At 44.9% G+C, this 16,448-nt stretch overlaps 1 protein-coding gene across 1 annotated transcript in view; it reads left to right on the top strand.

Moving 5' to 3' along the window:
* The window catches only part of PGM5 (phosphoglucomutase 5), a 338,082-nt gene that overhangs the window by 118,940 nt on the left and 202,694 nt on the right, over positions 1 to 16,448 (top strand). Inside the window, exon 6 of the mRNA XM_063913924.1 lies at positions 8,205 to 8,359. Coding sequence (XP_063769994.1) covers positions 8,205 to 8,359 — 155 coding nt within the window. The remainder of the gene's footprint in view (positions 1 to 8,204; positions 8,360 to 16,448) is intronic.

Below are 16,448 nucleotides of genomic sequence, written 5' to 3'. Positions count from 1 at the left end.
TGTTTAAATACTAAAAGTGACATTACAGATATTTTTCTGTACCCCAAAATATTCTTAATTTGGTGAAAATGCTTGCTGTCATCTTACCACTGTTAAGTAACAGGTTAAAATCAGTCATTTGACACCTCTTAAAAACCTCAGACACTTTGCTTATACAGGTTGAGTATCCCATATCCAAATATTCCGAAATACGGAATATTCCGAAATACGGACTTTTTTGAGTGAGAGTGAGATAGTGAAACCTTTGTTTTTTGATGGCTCAATGTACACAAACTTTGTTTAATACACAAAGTTATTAAAAAATATTGTATTAAATGACCTTCAGGCTGTGTGTATAAGGTGTATATGAAACATAAATGAATTGTGTGAATGTAGACACACTTTGTTTAATACACAAAGTTATAAAAAAATATTGGCTAAAATTACCTTCAGGCTGGGTGTATAAGGTGTATATGAAACATACATGCATTCTGTGCTTAGATTTAGGTCCCATCACCATGATATCTCATTATGGTATGCAATTATTCCAAAATACGGAAAAAATAAGAATTTACTTACCCATAATTCTATTTCTCATAGTCCGTAGTGGATGCTGGGGACTCCGTAAGGACCATGGGGAATAGCGGCTCCGCAGGAGACTGGGCACATCTAAAGAAAGCTTTAGGACTAACTGGTGTGCACTGGCTCCTCCCCCTATGACCCTCCTCCAAGCCTCAGTTAGGATACTGTGCCCGGACGAGCGTACACAATAAGGAAGGATTTTGAATCCCGGGTAAGACTCATACCAGCCACACCAATCACACCGTATAACCTGTGATCTGAACCCAGTTAACAGCATGATAACAGAGGAGCCTCTGAAAGATGGCTCACAACAATAATAACCCGATTTTTGTAACAATAACTTTGTACAAGTATTGCAGACAATCCGCACTTGGGATGGGCGCCCAGCATCCACTACGGACTATGAGAAATAGAATTATCGGTAAGTAAATTCTTATTTTCTCTAACGTCCTAAGTGGATGCTGGGGACTCCGTAAGGACCATGGGGATTATACCAAAGCTCCCAAACGGGCGGGAGAGTGCGGATGACTCTGCAGCACCAAATGAGAGAACTCCAGGTCCTCCTCCGCCAGGATATCAATTTTGTAGAATTTTACAAACGTATTTACTCCTGACCAAGTAGCTGCTCGGCAAAGTTGTAAAGCCGAGACCCCTCGGGCAGCCGCCCAAGATGAGCCCACCTTCCTTGTGGAGTGGGCATTTACAGATTTTTGGCTGTGGCAGGCCTGCCACAGAATGTGCAAGCTGAATTGTACTACAAATCCAACGAGCAATAGTCTGCTTAGAAGCAGGAGCACCCAGCTTGTTGGGTGCACACAGGATAAACAGCGAGTCAGATTTCCTGACTCCAGCCGTCCTGGAAACATATATTTTCAGGGCACCGACAACGTCTAGCAACTTGGAGGCCTCCAAGTCCCTAGTAGCCGCAGGCACCACCAATAGGTTGGTTCAGGTGAGACGCTGAAACCACCTTGGGGAGAAACTGAGGACGAGTCCTCAATTCCGCCCTGTCCGAATGGAAAATCAGATAAGGGCTTTTTCAGGATAAAGCCGCCAATTCTGACACGCGCCTGGCCCAGGCCAGGGCCAACAGCATGACCACTTTCCATGTGAGATATTTTAACTCCACAGATTTAAGTGGTTCAAACCAATGTGACTTTTGGAACCCAAAACTACATTGAGATCCCAAAGTGCCACTGTAGGCACAAAAGGAGGCTGTATATGCAGTACCCCTTTTACAAACGTCTGAACTTCAGGGACTGAAGCTAGTTCTTTTTGGAAGAAAATTGACAGGGCCGAAATCTGAACCTTAATGGACCCCAATTTCAGGCCCATAGACACTCCTGTTTGCAGGAAATGTAGGAATCGACCCAGTTGAATTTCCTCCGTCGGGCCTTACTGGCCTCGCACCATGCAACATATTTTCGCCAATTGCGGTGATAATGTTTTTGCGGTTACATCCTTCCTGGCTTTGATCAGGATAGGGATGACTTCATCCGGAATGGCTTTTTTCCTTCAGGATCCGGCGTTCAACCGCCATGCCGTCAAACGCAGCCGCGGTAAGTCTTGGAACAGACAGGGTCCTTGCTGGAGCAGGTCCCTTCTTAGAGGTAGAGGCCACGGATCCTCCGTGAGCATCTCTTGAAGTTCCGGTTACCAAGTCCTTCTTGGCCAATCCGGAGCCACGAATATAGTGCTTTCTCCTCTCCATCTTATCAATCTCAGTACCTTGGGTATGAGAGGCAGAGGAGGGAACACATACACTGACTGGTACACCCACGGTGTTACCAGAGCGTCTACAACTATTGCCTGAGGGTCTCTTGACCTGGCGCAATACCTGTCGAGTTTTTTAATCATGTGGACGACTTCTGGGTGAAGTCCCCACTCTCCCGGGTGGAGGTCGTGCTGAGGAAGTCTGCTTCCCAGTTGTCCACTCCCGGAATGAATGCTGTTGACAGTGCTATCACATGATTTTCCGCCCAGCGAAGAATCCATGCAGCTTCTGCCATTGCCCTCCTGCTTCTTGTGCCACCCTGTCTGTTTACGTGGGTGACTGCCATGATGTTGTCTGACTGGATCAATACCGGCTGACCTTGAAGCAGAGGTCTTGCTAAGCTTAGAGCATTGTAAATGGCCCTTAGCTTCAGGATATTTATGTGAAGTGATGTATCCAGGCTTGACCCTAAGCCTTGGATATTCCTTCCCTGTGTGACTGCTCCCCAGCCTCGCAGGCTGGCATCCGTGGTCACCAGGACCCAGTCCTGAATGCCGAATCTGCGGCCCTCTAGAAGATGAGCACTCTGCAACCACCACAGGATGGATACCCTTGTCCTTGGTGACAGGGTTATCCGCTGATGCATCTGAAAATGCGACCCGGACCATTTGTCCAGTAGGTTCCACTGGAAAGTTCTTGCGTGGAATCTAACGAATGGGATTGCTTCGTAGGAAGCCACCATTTTTACCCAGAACCCTTGTGCATTGATGCACTGAGACTTGGTTCGATTTTAGGAGGTTCCTGACTAGCTCGGATAACTCCCTGGCTTTCTCTTCCGGGAGAAACACCTTTTTTCTGGACTGTGTCCAGGAACATCCCTAGGAAACAGAAGACAAGTCGTTGGAACCAGCTGCGATTTTGGAATATTGAGAATCCAATCGTGCTGCCGCAACACTACCTGAGATAGTGCTACACCGACTTCCAACTGTTCCCTGGATCTTACCCTTATCAGGGAATCGTCCAAGTAAGGGATAACTAAAATTCCCTTCCTTCGAAGGGATATCATTTCGGCCATTACCTTGGTAAAGACCCGGGGTGTCGTGGACCATCCCTACGGCAGCGTCTGAACTGATAGTGACAGTTCTGTACCATAACCTGAGGTACCCTTGGTGAGAAGGGTAAATTTTGACATAAAGGTAAGCATCCTTGATGTCCCGAGACATCATGTAGTCCCCTTCTTCCAGGTTCGCAATCACTGCTCTGAGTGACTCAATCTTGAATTTGAACCTCTGTATGTAAGTGTTCAAAGATTTTAGATTTTAGATCTAGAATCGGTCTCACCGAGCCGTCTGGCTTCGGTACCACAATAGTGTGGAATAATACCCCGTTCCCTGTTGCTGGAGGGGTACCTTGATTATCACCTGCTGGGAATACAGCTTGTGAATGGCTTCCAAAACTGCCTCCATGTCAGAGTGAGACGTCGGTAAAGCCGACTTTTGGAAACGGCGAGGGGGAGACGTCTCGAATTTCAATATGTACCCTTGAGATATTACCTGTAGGATCCAGGGGTCTACTTGCGAGTGAGCCCACTGCGCACTGAAATTCATTGAGAACGGGCCCCCACCGTGCCTGAGCTTGTAAGGCCCTAGCGTCATACTGAGGGCTTTGCAGAGGCGGGAAAGGATTTCTGTTCCTGGGAACTGGGTAATCTCTTCAGCCTTTTTCCTCTCCCTCTGTCACGAGCAGAAAAGAGGAACCTTTTGTCCGCTTGCCAACAAAGGACTGCGCCTGATAATACGGCGTCTTATTTTGAGAGGCGACCTGGGGTACAAACGTGGATTTCCCAGTTGTTGCCGTGGCCACCAGGTCTAAAAGACCGACCCCAAATGTCCCCTTTCAAAGGCAATACTTCCAAATGCCGTTTGGAATCCTCATCACCTGACCATTTTACTGGTAGAATTGGACAACGCACTTATACTTGATGCCTGTCGGCAATTATTCCGCTGTGCATCTTTTAAATGCTCTATAGGCAATAATATACTATCCTTATCTAGGATATCAATATTTCCAGTCAGGGAATCCGACCATGCCAACCCAGCACTGCACCTCCAGGCTGAGGCGATTGCTGGTCGCAGTATAACACCAGTATGTGTGTGAATACATTTTTGGATACCCTCCTGCTTTCTATCAGCAGGATCCTTAAGGGCGGCCATCTCATGAGAGGGTAGAGCCCTTGTTCTTACAAGCGTGTGAGCGCCTTATCCCCCCTAGGGGGTGTTTCCCAACGCACCCTAACCTCTGGCGGGAAAGGGTATACAGCCAATACTTTTTAAGAAATTATCAATTGTTATCGGGGGGAAACCCACGCATCATCACACACCTCATTTTATTTCTCAGATTCAGGAAAACTACAGGTAGTTTTTCCCTCACCGAACATAATACCCCTTTTTGGTGGTACTCGTATTATCAGAAATGTATAAAACATTTTCCATTGTCTCAATCATGTAACGTGTGGCCCTACTGGAAATCACGGTTGTCTCTTCACCGTCGACACAGGAGTCAGTATCCGTGTCGGCGTCTGTATCTGCCATCTGAGGTAACGGGCGCTTTAGAGCCCCTGACGGCCTATGAGACGTCTGGACAGGCACAAGCTGAGTAGCCGGCTGTCTCATGTCAACCACTGTTTTTTTATACAGAGCTGACACTGTCACGTAATTTTCAACAGTACATCCACTCTGGTGTCGACCCCCTAGGTGGTGACATCACTGTTACAGACACTCTGCTCAGTCTCCACATCATTTTTCTCCTCATACATGTCGACACAAACGTACCGACACACAGCACACACACAGGGAATGCTCTGATAGAGGACAGGACCCCACTAGCCCTTTGGGGAGACAGAGGGAGAGTATGCCAGCACACACCAAAGCGCTATATATATATACAGGGATAACCTTATATAAGTGTTTTTCCCCTTATAGCTGCTGTATGTTCTAATACTGCGCCTAATTAGTGCCCCCCTCTCTTTTTTTAACCCTTTCTGTAGTGTAGTGACTGCAGGGAAGAGCCAGGGAGCTTCCCTCCAACTGAGCTGTGAGGGAAAATGGCGCCAGTGTGCTGAGGAGATAGGCTCCGCCCCCTTTTCGGCGGCCTTATCACCCGTTTTTCTGTATATTCTGGCAGGGGTTAAATGCATCCATATAGCCCAGGAGCTATATGTGATGTATTTTTTTGCCATGTAAGGTATTTTTATGTTTTATTGCGTCTCGGGGCGCCCCCCCCAGCGCCCTGCACCCTCAGTGACCGGAGTATGAAGTGTGCTGAGAGCAATGGCGCACAGCTGCAGTGCTGTGCGCTACCTTATTGAAGACAGGAACGTCTTCTGCCGCCGATTTTTCCGGACCTCTTCGCTCTTCTGGCTCTGTAAGGGGGCCGGCGGCGCGGCTCCGGTACCCATCCAGGCTGGGCCTGTGATCGTCCCTCTGGAGCTAATGTCCAGTAGCCAAGAAGCCCAATCCACTCTGCACGCAGGTGAGTTCGCTTCTTCTCCCCTTAGTCCCTCGATGCAGTGAGCCTGTTGCCAGCAGGTCTCACTGAAAATAACAAACCTAAACTAAAACTTTCACTAAGAAGCTCAGGAGAGCCCCTAGTGTGCACCCTTCTCGTCGGGCACAGAAATCTAACTGAGGCTTGGAGGAGGGTCATAGGGGGAGGAGCCAGTGCACACCAGTTAGTCCTAAAGCTTTCTTTAGATGTGCCCAGTCTCCTGCGGAGCCGCTATTCCCCATGGTCCTTACGGAGTCCCCAGCATCCACTTAGGACGTTGGAGAAATCCCATATCCAAAATACCTCTGGTCCCAAGCATTTTGGATAAGGGATACTCAACCTGTAGTCACTAATAGCCTTATATACTGTCAACAAGTGTTATTTGCCACTTTCTGGGGTGTAGGGTAATATCCCCATTTTTTCATGTAGTTCCTCCAAGTGGCACACTGTAGAATTACAGCACAGGTGCCACGTTAAACCTTTTATATTTCAGTTGCATGGGTCGCAGGAGCATGCATGCTGAAATAGGTTGCAAGTTAAGTCGATCATCGGTAATAACTCAATGCGTTTAACTAAATTCCCCTATGGGTAGGTCTTTATAATTATAGGAGTGAGTCAGATTATGTGAAGAGCAACAGCACCAGTTGACAGTTTGTTTGCAAGGGAGAGTTTAGAGGCTCTTGCAGTAGATCTTTCAATTGAGCAAAAGGGTGGGTGGAGGTGGTGGGGTGGAACATGTCCTTCACTTTGCCAGGTGCACCCAGACGTATAGTTTTAGTATGCAGTGTTCATTGGTCAGCTGCATATGAGTGGGATTATTGTTGTTTTCCCCACTTGAGTTGAGGCCTCAGAATTCCCTGATCACACCATTTTTTCTGGATGCACAAAGTATTATTTTTACAAACAAAGTGAACATTATATTTTTTCAAATTATTTGCCAGAGAAGTCTATGCAAAGTTGCATGTGCTCAAACCACTTGGTGAAGCAGCTGGGCCAGTGTAAAGCAGGTGTGTCTTCTACATGCTGGTCTCCACTGTAGCTTTCAGTAACTCAAAACGAATACGACACATCTTGCCCTTGATTTGTGGGAACATGCAGACGTCGCAGGGGGCCAGGTCTAGACTGTATGGCGGATGACCAAGCTCCTGAAAGCATTCATGGGCCAGAAAATTCATCACTTTCCTAGACTTGTGGACAAGTGCATTGTCGTTATGGAAAAGGACACCATGAGTGCGAATTCTTGGACGTTACCTGGATATGGCTTCCAGCACTTGTGACAGGCATTGGTTGGCGTACTAGTCTCCAGTGATGGTGACCAGTCTTGGCCACAAAACCAGCCACCATCTGCTTGGCCACACTGCGCTCATGTCGGAACTTCTATGGCAGCTTACCTCCAACTGGGGTCCACTGAGCCAACTGTTTGGTCTTGGGGTCGAAACTGCAGATACAGGGTTCATCGCCACTGATGGCCTACCTGACAAAGCTTGAGCAGCCGCCATCAAACCTATCCAGCATGTTGTAGCATCATATCAACCAAGAATCCTTCTGCTCTCAAGTCGGCTGAAAGGGCACCCTGCATGCAGAAACCCTTGCTCAGGCCAAGCTTTTCATAGAATATTGAGCAGATGAATCCCAACAAGATGCCTATCTCCTTTCTCTAACTGAGCCATGGTCACTATGGAATCCACCTCAACAAGGCCCACATTGCAGCAACATTGTCCTCGGTGATGGCGGACACAAATTGGACACTGCACTCTTCATCTTCCATGGACGGTCTCCTCTGCCTAAATTTTTCAAACCACTCAACACAGTGGTCTGGGAAGGTTCTTACTCGCCAAAAGCAGCTTGCAATCGGTCAAACCTCTCCTGCTGTTGCAGACCACTCTTGAAGCCGTAGAAAATCATGGCTCTCCAGTGGCCTCAGTTAAGCTCCATACTTCTTCGGTGTGTAGTGCTGCTTAAATACGGTTCTCTGCCTTGACATCTCACAAGAACTTTAGTTAGTCAGAGATTACAGCTCACAACCAGACAGTAAGATTGTGTCTACTCTGAAATTTTAGAAATTTTGCTCCTCCAAGCTAAGAAAGTTTGCCCCCCACCGCCCTCAATTGCCAATCGCTCCAAGAAGGGGGTGTGGCCTCACTGCAAGGGGTGTAGGAAAAGACTACCATATACCCCAGTTTTGCAACCTGCACACCCAGACATTGGCCACCAAAGAAAAAAACAAAAACCTGATTCATGCCCCTTACATTATTTGTCATAATAGAGTACAGAGTGTGGTGAAAGCTTGACTTGTTATTCATCATTTTCAATGATTAGTAGACACTTCAAAGTTCATAATGTGTCTGATTATAAATTGATTAAAGCTCTGCATTTGTTTCAGGACAGATACATGATTTTAGGACAGAATGGCTTCTTTGTGAACCCCTCTGATTCCTTAGCAATAATTGCTGCCAATCTCTCCTGTGTTCCTTATTTTCGTCAAATGGGAGTTCGAGGTTTTGGAAGGAGTATGCCCACAAGTACAGCCATAGACAAGTAAGTGCACCGATTGTGTTATAGTTATTATTGCAATAGCATGACACAAGATGGAGTTATTTTAGAATACATATTATTTAGCCATTATTGGCACAAAAAGAAACAGGGGACTGTGAAATGTTATAAGGTTGTATGGAAGGTTTATTGATATACCAACTGAAATATATTACTGACAGCCCTCTGCCTTTGAAATAATTGTATTATTTTTCTTTTCAACATGTATAGTACCTTTCTATTTATCTTCATATTGACAGTGGAATTTTGTGTAAAAGAAAGGGAAGCAACACGTGATAACAGTAGATGTATGAGTTGCACCTTTTTTGCTTGCAAATTTTTTCTTGCACATACACACCAACGTTTTTACGCATTTTTTATCTTTTATTTATATGGTGCCACAAGGGTTCTGTACCACCAGATGCAGGGGTAAGCATGCAACAAATTTACATAAGTACTTGTACATTAGATAGTTACAAAAAGTTTGCATTTCTACATATATGCAATGTAATTACGATGAAAAATGAAATAGAGGGACATTTTTGGAAGCTCAGAGTCTATGGGGGATATGTGCGGACACAAATAGGGAGAGGGGTGCAGAGTTGGAAAATGCAGAGGTTAGAGAGTTAGAAGGAGGGGTGTAGCCTTAATTGAACAGATCAGTCTTAGGGTGTGTACATAAGGTGAGATATTTTCTTTCGATTTTGACTATATAGTCAAAATCGCAAGAAAAGTTAGTGCAGATTGCAAGGTGAAAGTCACCTTGCGATCCCGATGCGCGGTCCCGCCAGGTCGGCATCGCAAGAAAAGATAGACTGTGCAGGCAAGTCAGTCCTTGCTAGATCGGTGTACTATCGAGTTCATCTCACATGTCAATGACATCTCACATAAGCCAAAATCTCACATAAGCCAAAATCGTAAGCACACATAGTCCATATCTCAAGAAAAGTTAGTCAAAATCGGTGGTGCTGGGCTCCGGGGAGTTCAAGGGAAATCGCAAGTGAAAATCGGGCATAGCAAGGATCTCACCGTGTGTACACACCCTTAAGTACATGTAATGGTGTGTACACACGGTGAGATCTTTGCTATGCCCAATTTTCACTTTGCGATTTCCCTTGAACGCCCTGGAGCCCAGATAGCACAGATTTTGACTAACTTTTCTTGAGATATGGACTATGTGTGCTTACGATTTTGGCTTATGTGAGATTTTGGCTTATGTGAGATGTAATTGACATGTGAGATGAACTAGATAGTACACCGATCTAGCAAGGATTGACTTGCCTGCACAGTCTATCTTTTCTTGCGATACTGACCTGGCGGTACCGTGCATCGGGATCGAATCGGGATCTTGCGATTTGCACTAACTTTTCTTGCGATTTTGACTATATAGTCAAAATCGAAAGAAAAAATCTCACTGTGTGTACACACCTTAAGAATGCTGGGTAAAAATGTAAATGGATGGGGGAATGGGCATTCCAGAGTTTGGGTGCAGCGTGGGAGAAATCCTTAAGGCAGAAGTGGGAAGAGATGATCAGGGAGGAGGGGGAGGATCTGTCTTTGGCAGAGCAAAGTGAGCAGGAAGGGGTGTGTGTGGATATTAGACTGAACTGGAAAGAGTCAGCAGAGGTAGAGCGAGAAGAGAGGACAGGCAGCTACGTTGATCGTAGATTGAAGATGATGAGATAGGAGATCAGGGACTAGATGCATCATCGCTTGGAAAGTGTTAAAATGGAGAGTGAAAAAGTACCAGCCAATCAGATCCTAACTACCATGTCACAGACTGTGTTTGAAAAATGGCAGTTAGGAGCTGATTGACTGGTACTTTTTCGCTCTCCATTTTATCACTTTCCAAGCGATGATGCATCTGGCCCCAGGATGCCAATGAGGCTGCAGTCTTTTGTAGTCAAGACTGAGATGCATTTATGACCCCTTGTGCTAAGAGAGACAGAACATAGTACATCCCAGACTGACCGCACTAAAAATGCATATGCGCCTGTGTAGAGGCATCTCACTTTCTGGTGTTCAACACCTTGTGCAAAATATAAATGATAATGATGATCTGGGACCTCTTCTGATTGTCTGAATCCCTACGGCTAATATTGAAGTAATATTAGTACTGCAATCTAGTCACATTATTACATTGTTTTTTTTTTTAAAGCGGAGGTGACTGGTGTGTGTATTGATTTGATTTTTTTGTTTTTGCGCCTTTGTCTAATTGCTTATGATATGGTGAATGCGACTGTGAAGCCACACCTCCTAATGTAAACCAGGTGCATATGTTACTGTAAACTGCTAGCTCTACAGAAAAATGCACCTTTTTATGGGGCATATTTTATACTTGCAATTTAGATGGAGTTTTTTTGCAATTTAGCATAAGCCCCACAATCTCAAAGCTACCATTCAATCTGAACACATAATAAAATAAAATCCATCATTTAAAAGCACAGGTGTCACTCACCTTGTGAGGCAGATAACAGCAGTGAATTACATTGCTTTTGCCACTATCTCTCTGTTTTCATGTGTAAACAGGTTGCTTTTTATTTGTCTAGATATTGACCTTATCCATGACCAAGGTGTCCAGCACACGCTTATACCGGGTGTGTCTAGTGTGACCGGGGCGAGCGCAATGAAGCCCCTTGCGTGCCCACTGCGCTTGCACGCTGCGGGCTCGGTGGCGAGCTGCGCTCACCACAGGTTCTGTTCCCACTCTATGGGTGTCGTGGAAACCCACGAGTGGGAATAGCCCCTGTTAGTCGGCATGCCAACTATCGGGATTGTGGGTGGGCGGGATGTAGATGCCGGTATTGTGACCGGCATCCTCCTGACTGCCGGTTACATAACTACATCCCCTTATACCAACCTGCATATGGAAATAGCCCATAGCTTTACAAATATATTTTGGAATTCAAGAAAATGGTAGATAATAAAAGAGGCTATAACTAAAGACACGTGTGCATTGTGTGCACAGCTTGCTGTTGGTTCTGGGGTACAACCATAGTTATAACATTCAGTGCTTGTTCTCTCTGCCATGTCAGCAAATGACCTCAAAAGAACCCACTGTACAAGATAAAGAGATTGGACTTCATAAGGTTTGCTTTAAGCCTAACTTACTGATGGTTATGGGTTGTTGAAATCCTGAAGGTTAAGACGCCGACAGCAGCATCCTGATGGTCAAATTCCTGACAGATACTGGTAATTTAACCCTACCCCTAATCATAACCCTAAACCAGCCCTCCCACAGCCTAACCCCAGCCTATACCCCCCCCCCCCCCCTCTTCCCCGCCCCCTCACAGCCTAACCCTAACCTGCTGTAAATATATCAATGGTGAAATGCAGACAAGATGTGATTTATGGCCTCGGTAGGATGATCATGTGAATAGCTAATATCATAAACAGCCTTTGTGATGTCACTGCTTGGTACAAAGCTGTCAGTTATCACCTGTATTTGCTTATTCACTGCTGGGGGTGATGTACTAAGTTTTGCAGAGTGATAAAGTGGAGAGAGATAATGGGTGGTATCCTATTAGCCATGGTAAAACGTCTGTGTTTCACAATATTTCCCGATGTTTCACCATTGTTTTTTTTACAGGTTATCGGGCCTAATTGGATAGACTCCGGCACACCATTGACCACGGGTAATAGGATACCGCCCAAACTGCCAGCCAATCAGCTCCTAACTGCCATGTTATAGGTTGTGTTTGAAAAATGACAGTTAAATGCAGATTGGTTAGTAGTTTATCGCTCTCCATTTTATAACTCTCCAGGGCTGAGTACGTCTGCCACGTGTAACATAAGCTTGTTTTAGCTTAATAGATAGATAGATAGATAGATAGATAGATAGATAGATAGATAGATAGATAATTAGATAGATAAATAATTAGCTGTTTTTTTCTGATTTGACTGCATCATCTCACACACATCCGCTCCAATGGAAAAAATATTGCCGGTGTGCCTGCCTTGCAGCCACGCTGTGAAGACAGGGAGCATCCACAGTTGCTGCGACCACAATCTAATTGCGTCGCGATCACAATTAGATTGTGATGCAATTGCAATTAGATTGTGGTCACAGCTGCTGGGTGGCGGGTAGCATGCTGGGCGGCCACCAGAATGTGATAGAAACGGTTGCAGATCCTGCTTCTTAGCAGAATCTGTAATCCAACCTGAATAGGGTCCATGATGTGCACAAATGCAAAATATTGGCAGACAGGGAGTGCATATGGGGGGTAATTCTGAGTTGATCGCAGCAGGATCTTTGTTAGCAGTTGGGCAAAACCATGTGCATTGCAGGGGAGGTAGATATAACATGTGCAGAGAGAGTTAGATTTGGGTGGGGTGTGTTCAATCTGCAATCTAAATTGCAGTGTAAAATAAAGCAGCCAGTATTTACCCTGCACAGAAACAAAATAACCCACCCAAATCTAACTCTCTCTGCACATGTTATATCTGCCTTCCCTGCAGTGCACATGGTTTTGTCCAACTGCTAACAAAAATCCTGCTGCGATCAACTCAGAATTACCCCCATGGTGCACACCCCTCCTTACCCATTGGGGGTAATTCCGAGTTGATCGCTGCATCAAATTTGTTAGCAGTTGGGCAAAACCATGTGCACTGCAGGGGGGGCAGATCTAACATTTGCAGAGAGAGTTAGATTTGGGTGGGTTATTTTGTTTCTGTGCAGGGTAAATACTGGCTGCTTTATTTTTACACTGCAATTTAGATTTCAGTTTGAACACACCAAACCCAAATCTTACTCTCTCTGCAAATATTATATCTGCCACACCTGCAGTGCAAATGGTTTTGTCCAACTGCTAACAAATTTGATGCTGCGATCAACTCGGAATTACCCCCATTGTCAGCCAACGAAGAAGGGGCATCTTTAGGCTAAATCCCTACTGCGATGGAGGAGCATGGAAAATAAAACATTAAGTGACACTGTGATTCAGTCATTGGCCCTCATTCCGAGTTGTTCGCTCGGTATTTTTCATCGCATCGCAGTGAAAATCCGCTTAGTACGCATGCGCAATGTTCGCACTGCGACTGCGCCAAGTAACTTTACTATGAAGAAAGTATTTTTACTCACGGCTTTTTCTTCGCTCCGGCGATCGTAATGTGATTGACAGGAAATGGGTGTTACTGGGCGGATACACGGCGTTTCAGGGGCGTGTGGCTGAAAACGCTACCGTTTCCGGAAAAAACGCAGGAGTGGCCGGGGAAACGGTGGGAGTGCCTGGGCGAACGCTGGGTGTGTTTGTGACGTCAACCAGGAACGACAAGCACTGAAATGATCGCACAGGCAGAGTAAGTCTGGAGCTACTCTGAAACTGCTAACTCGTTTGTAATCGCAATATTGCGCGTACGTCGGTCGCAATTTTAAGAAGCTAAGATTCACTCCCAGTAGGCGGCGGCTTAGCGTGTGTAACTCTGCTACATTCGCCTTGCGAGCGAACAACTCGGAATGAGGGCCATTGTTTTAGGAATCACTCCCCCTAAAATGTTGGCACTTTAATTCAGTTAATGCTAAAGCTCTGCTTGCAGGGCATTATTATTGTTTAAAAACTGGTCAGGTGATTAAAGTGCTCGTGTGACATACCTTTTGTTTTGCTAGTTCAAATTGATATCAGTTAGGAGCGATTTAGATGTTTTAATTGTGCAATGGTAGAGTGAAATCACTTTAACAGCCTGTATTGTGCACTTTATTGGCTGATAAGCTGCACTCTTTTAAACCGGATGAGAGCAGTGTTCTAACAAAGAGAACACGGAATTAAAGGATAATTTAGATAACATTTTTCAAAGGTCATCTAATGAAATAATGGGTATTTGAAATATGCTGAATACACTTGTGCACATGATGATAAATCAGCTGCTGACAGGAAACATCTGCTTCAATGTGTTCCAACATCCACAGGACTAATGTAACCAGAGGTCCTTGGCTTGGATGAGAATTGTATTGTACTCAGTCACAGAGCAAAGTTTGTTGGCTAATTCTAAAGTGGCAATCCCACACAGAAGTTTATTTTTGTATTTTAAATAGTAGGTTATTTACCTCAAACATGCATCTCATGGTCATTTTTCTTAGCACATAAAAATCATTATCGCCTTTTTAAAATGTCTGTAGGGGGAAGACAAATATGGCTGCCAAATCTGCCAGACAAAGCTAAATGCTCTCTTACTCTTAGAATGCCATGTGATAGCAGAGGAGAGAAAAGGAGAGGAGGGATATCATGCAGTGACAGCAGAGCTAAGATGGGCATTCAAAGCTTTTCTGCTCACTCTATCATGTGCCATGTGACTGTTATTGCCATAGTAATCACAGCAAGGATGTATAAAAAAAATCACACGCAAGGAAAGGAGCCCGTCCCTGCGATGTGCTTAGGGTGGAGACCTTATAAGTCTCTTCACTCCTGTTTTGTGACTTCTGCACAAGTGCTATCTACTGACCATGCTTGTGCGGTGGTCATTGCTGGGAAGGGTTCTGGAGGAACCCTCACCTGGTAGGTTTTCCGAAGTGTAGCCTATAGGCTACAGTGGCTAATGACATCTTCAGATGGTAAATCTGACAGCATTGCATTCCCCATAGAAACTGAGGGAAACTGAGCGATTGTAGCACCTCCTTCATACACTGGGGTGATACTGAATATTTGCTGAAAAATGTGTGTTTCCAGGAATATGCTGCAAATATTTATTGATAATTGGGCCCCTTATTAGATTTCCTGTGTTTTTATCCGTTTTCCCAATGTATATGTACTCTCTGGCATATATATTATATAGAAGAAGCAAATATGGCTGACATCTGCCCAGAGATACCAATCAGAGAGATTACATTTTGACTTGTTATAAAAAAAAGTGAAAAAACGACGACACATACATACTCTCCAACATTTTACACATGAAAACCGGTACAAATTAGACAAGGGGGCGTGGCCACGACTAAAGGGGGGGGGCATGGTCACACCCCCTTTCCTATACTTTCAGGGTTAATTCGGAGAATCAAAAATCAGTACAAAGCCAGTTTTGGCAGGTGCAGACCATAAAAAAAGTTACTGCACCTGTCAAAAAGGTACAGCTGGAAGGTATGCACATATGAAACAGCACACACAGATAGACTATACTTGTCTATTCTCCTGGAATGTACGGAGGTAGTTCCTCGCACTCCCAGAAGTGTGAAGTTGGCAGGATGGGGAAATAATACCGGGAATCACTGGTCTGTATGGAGGGAGTGGAACAAAAATGGCACAAATCTCATTGTTTTATACCTGCCCCTCTAACGGATTCACGAATTGTGGCATTTTGCCACAACAGTGGCATGGCCTAAGGACTCGAAGAGTCTGGCCCCACCACTGAATTGGTCAGCTGCATCTCCTCGCTGGGCTTCTCCTGGAGAGGAGCAAAAAAAAGTTGTCATGTATGACATATACATATTACAGTCAGGAAAGAAAATTTTAAAGGAAACATGTTACCAGTAGTTAATGAATGAAGAAAAACAGTACATTACCCTTGTGTATCACTTTAGCATCTGTTCACTTCTGTCCATATTTCTGCCTGAAATCCATATTTATCTATTTTTTTTTCCATTGCAACCCAACTTTTTTTTTTTTAGCATCATAAGTCAGTTTAAAGTTTATAATCGCCTAAATGAAGATAGATATTAGCTCTGGCTATGGAACGGCTCTTGCGCTGGGTTTTATACACTGCTCAAAAAAATAAAGGGAACACTTAAACAACACAATGTAACTCCAAGTCAATCACACTTCTGTGAAATCAAACTGTCCACTTAGGAAGCAACACTGATTGACAATCAATTTCACATGCTGTTGTGCAAATGGAATAGACAACAGGTGGAAATTATAGGCAATTAGCAAGACACCCCCAATAAAGGAGTTGTTCTGCAGGTGGTGACCACAGACCACTTCTCAGCTCCTATGCTTTCTGGCTGATGTTTTGGTCACTTTTGAAAGCTGGCGGTGCTTTCACTCTAGTGGTAGCATGAGATGGAGGTAGTGCAGCTCATCCAGGATGGCACATCAATGCGAGCTGTGGCAAGAAGATTTGCTGTGTCTGTCAGCGTAGTGTCCAGAGCATGGAGGCGCTACCAGGA

The sequence above is a fragment of the Pseudophryne corroboree genome, chromosome 1, assembly GCF_028390025.1.
Source record: "Pseudophryne corroboree isolate aPseCor3 chromosome 1, aPseCor3.hap2, whole genome shotgun sequence".
Lineage (NCBI taxonomy): Eukaryota > Metazoa > Chordata > Amphibia > Anura > Myobatrachidae > Pseudophryne > Pseudophryne corroboree.
Note: the sequence above shows the minus strand (reverse complement) of the source record. Positions and strands in the feature narration are given on the sequence as shown.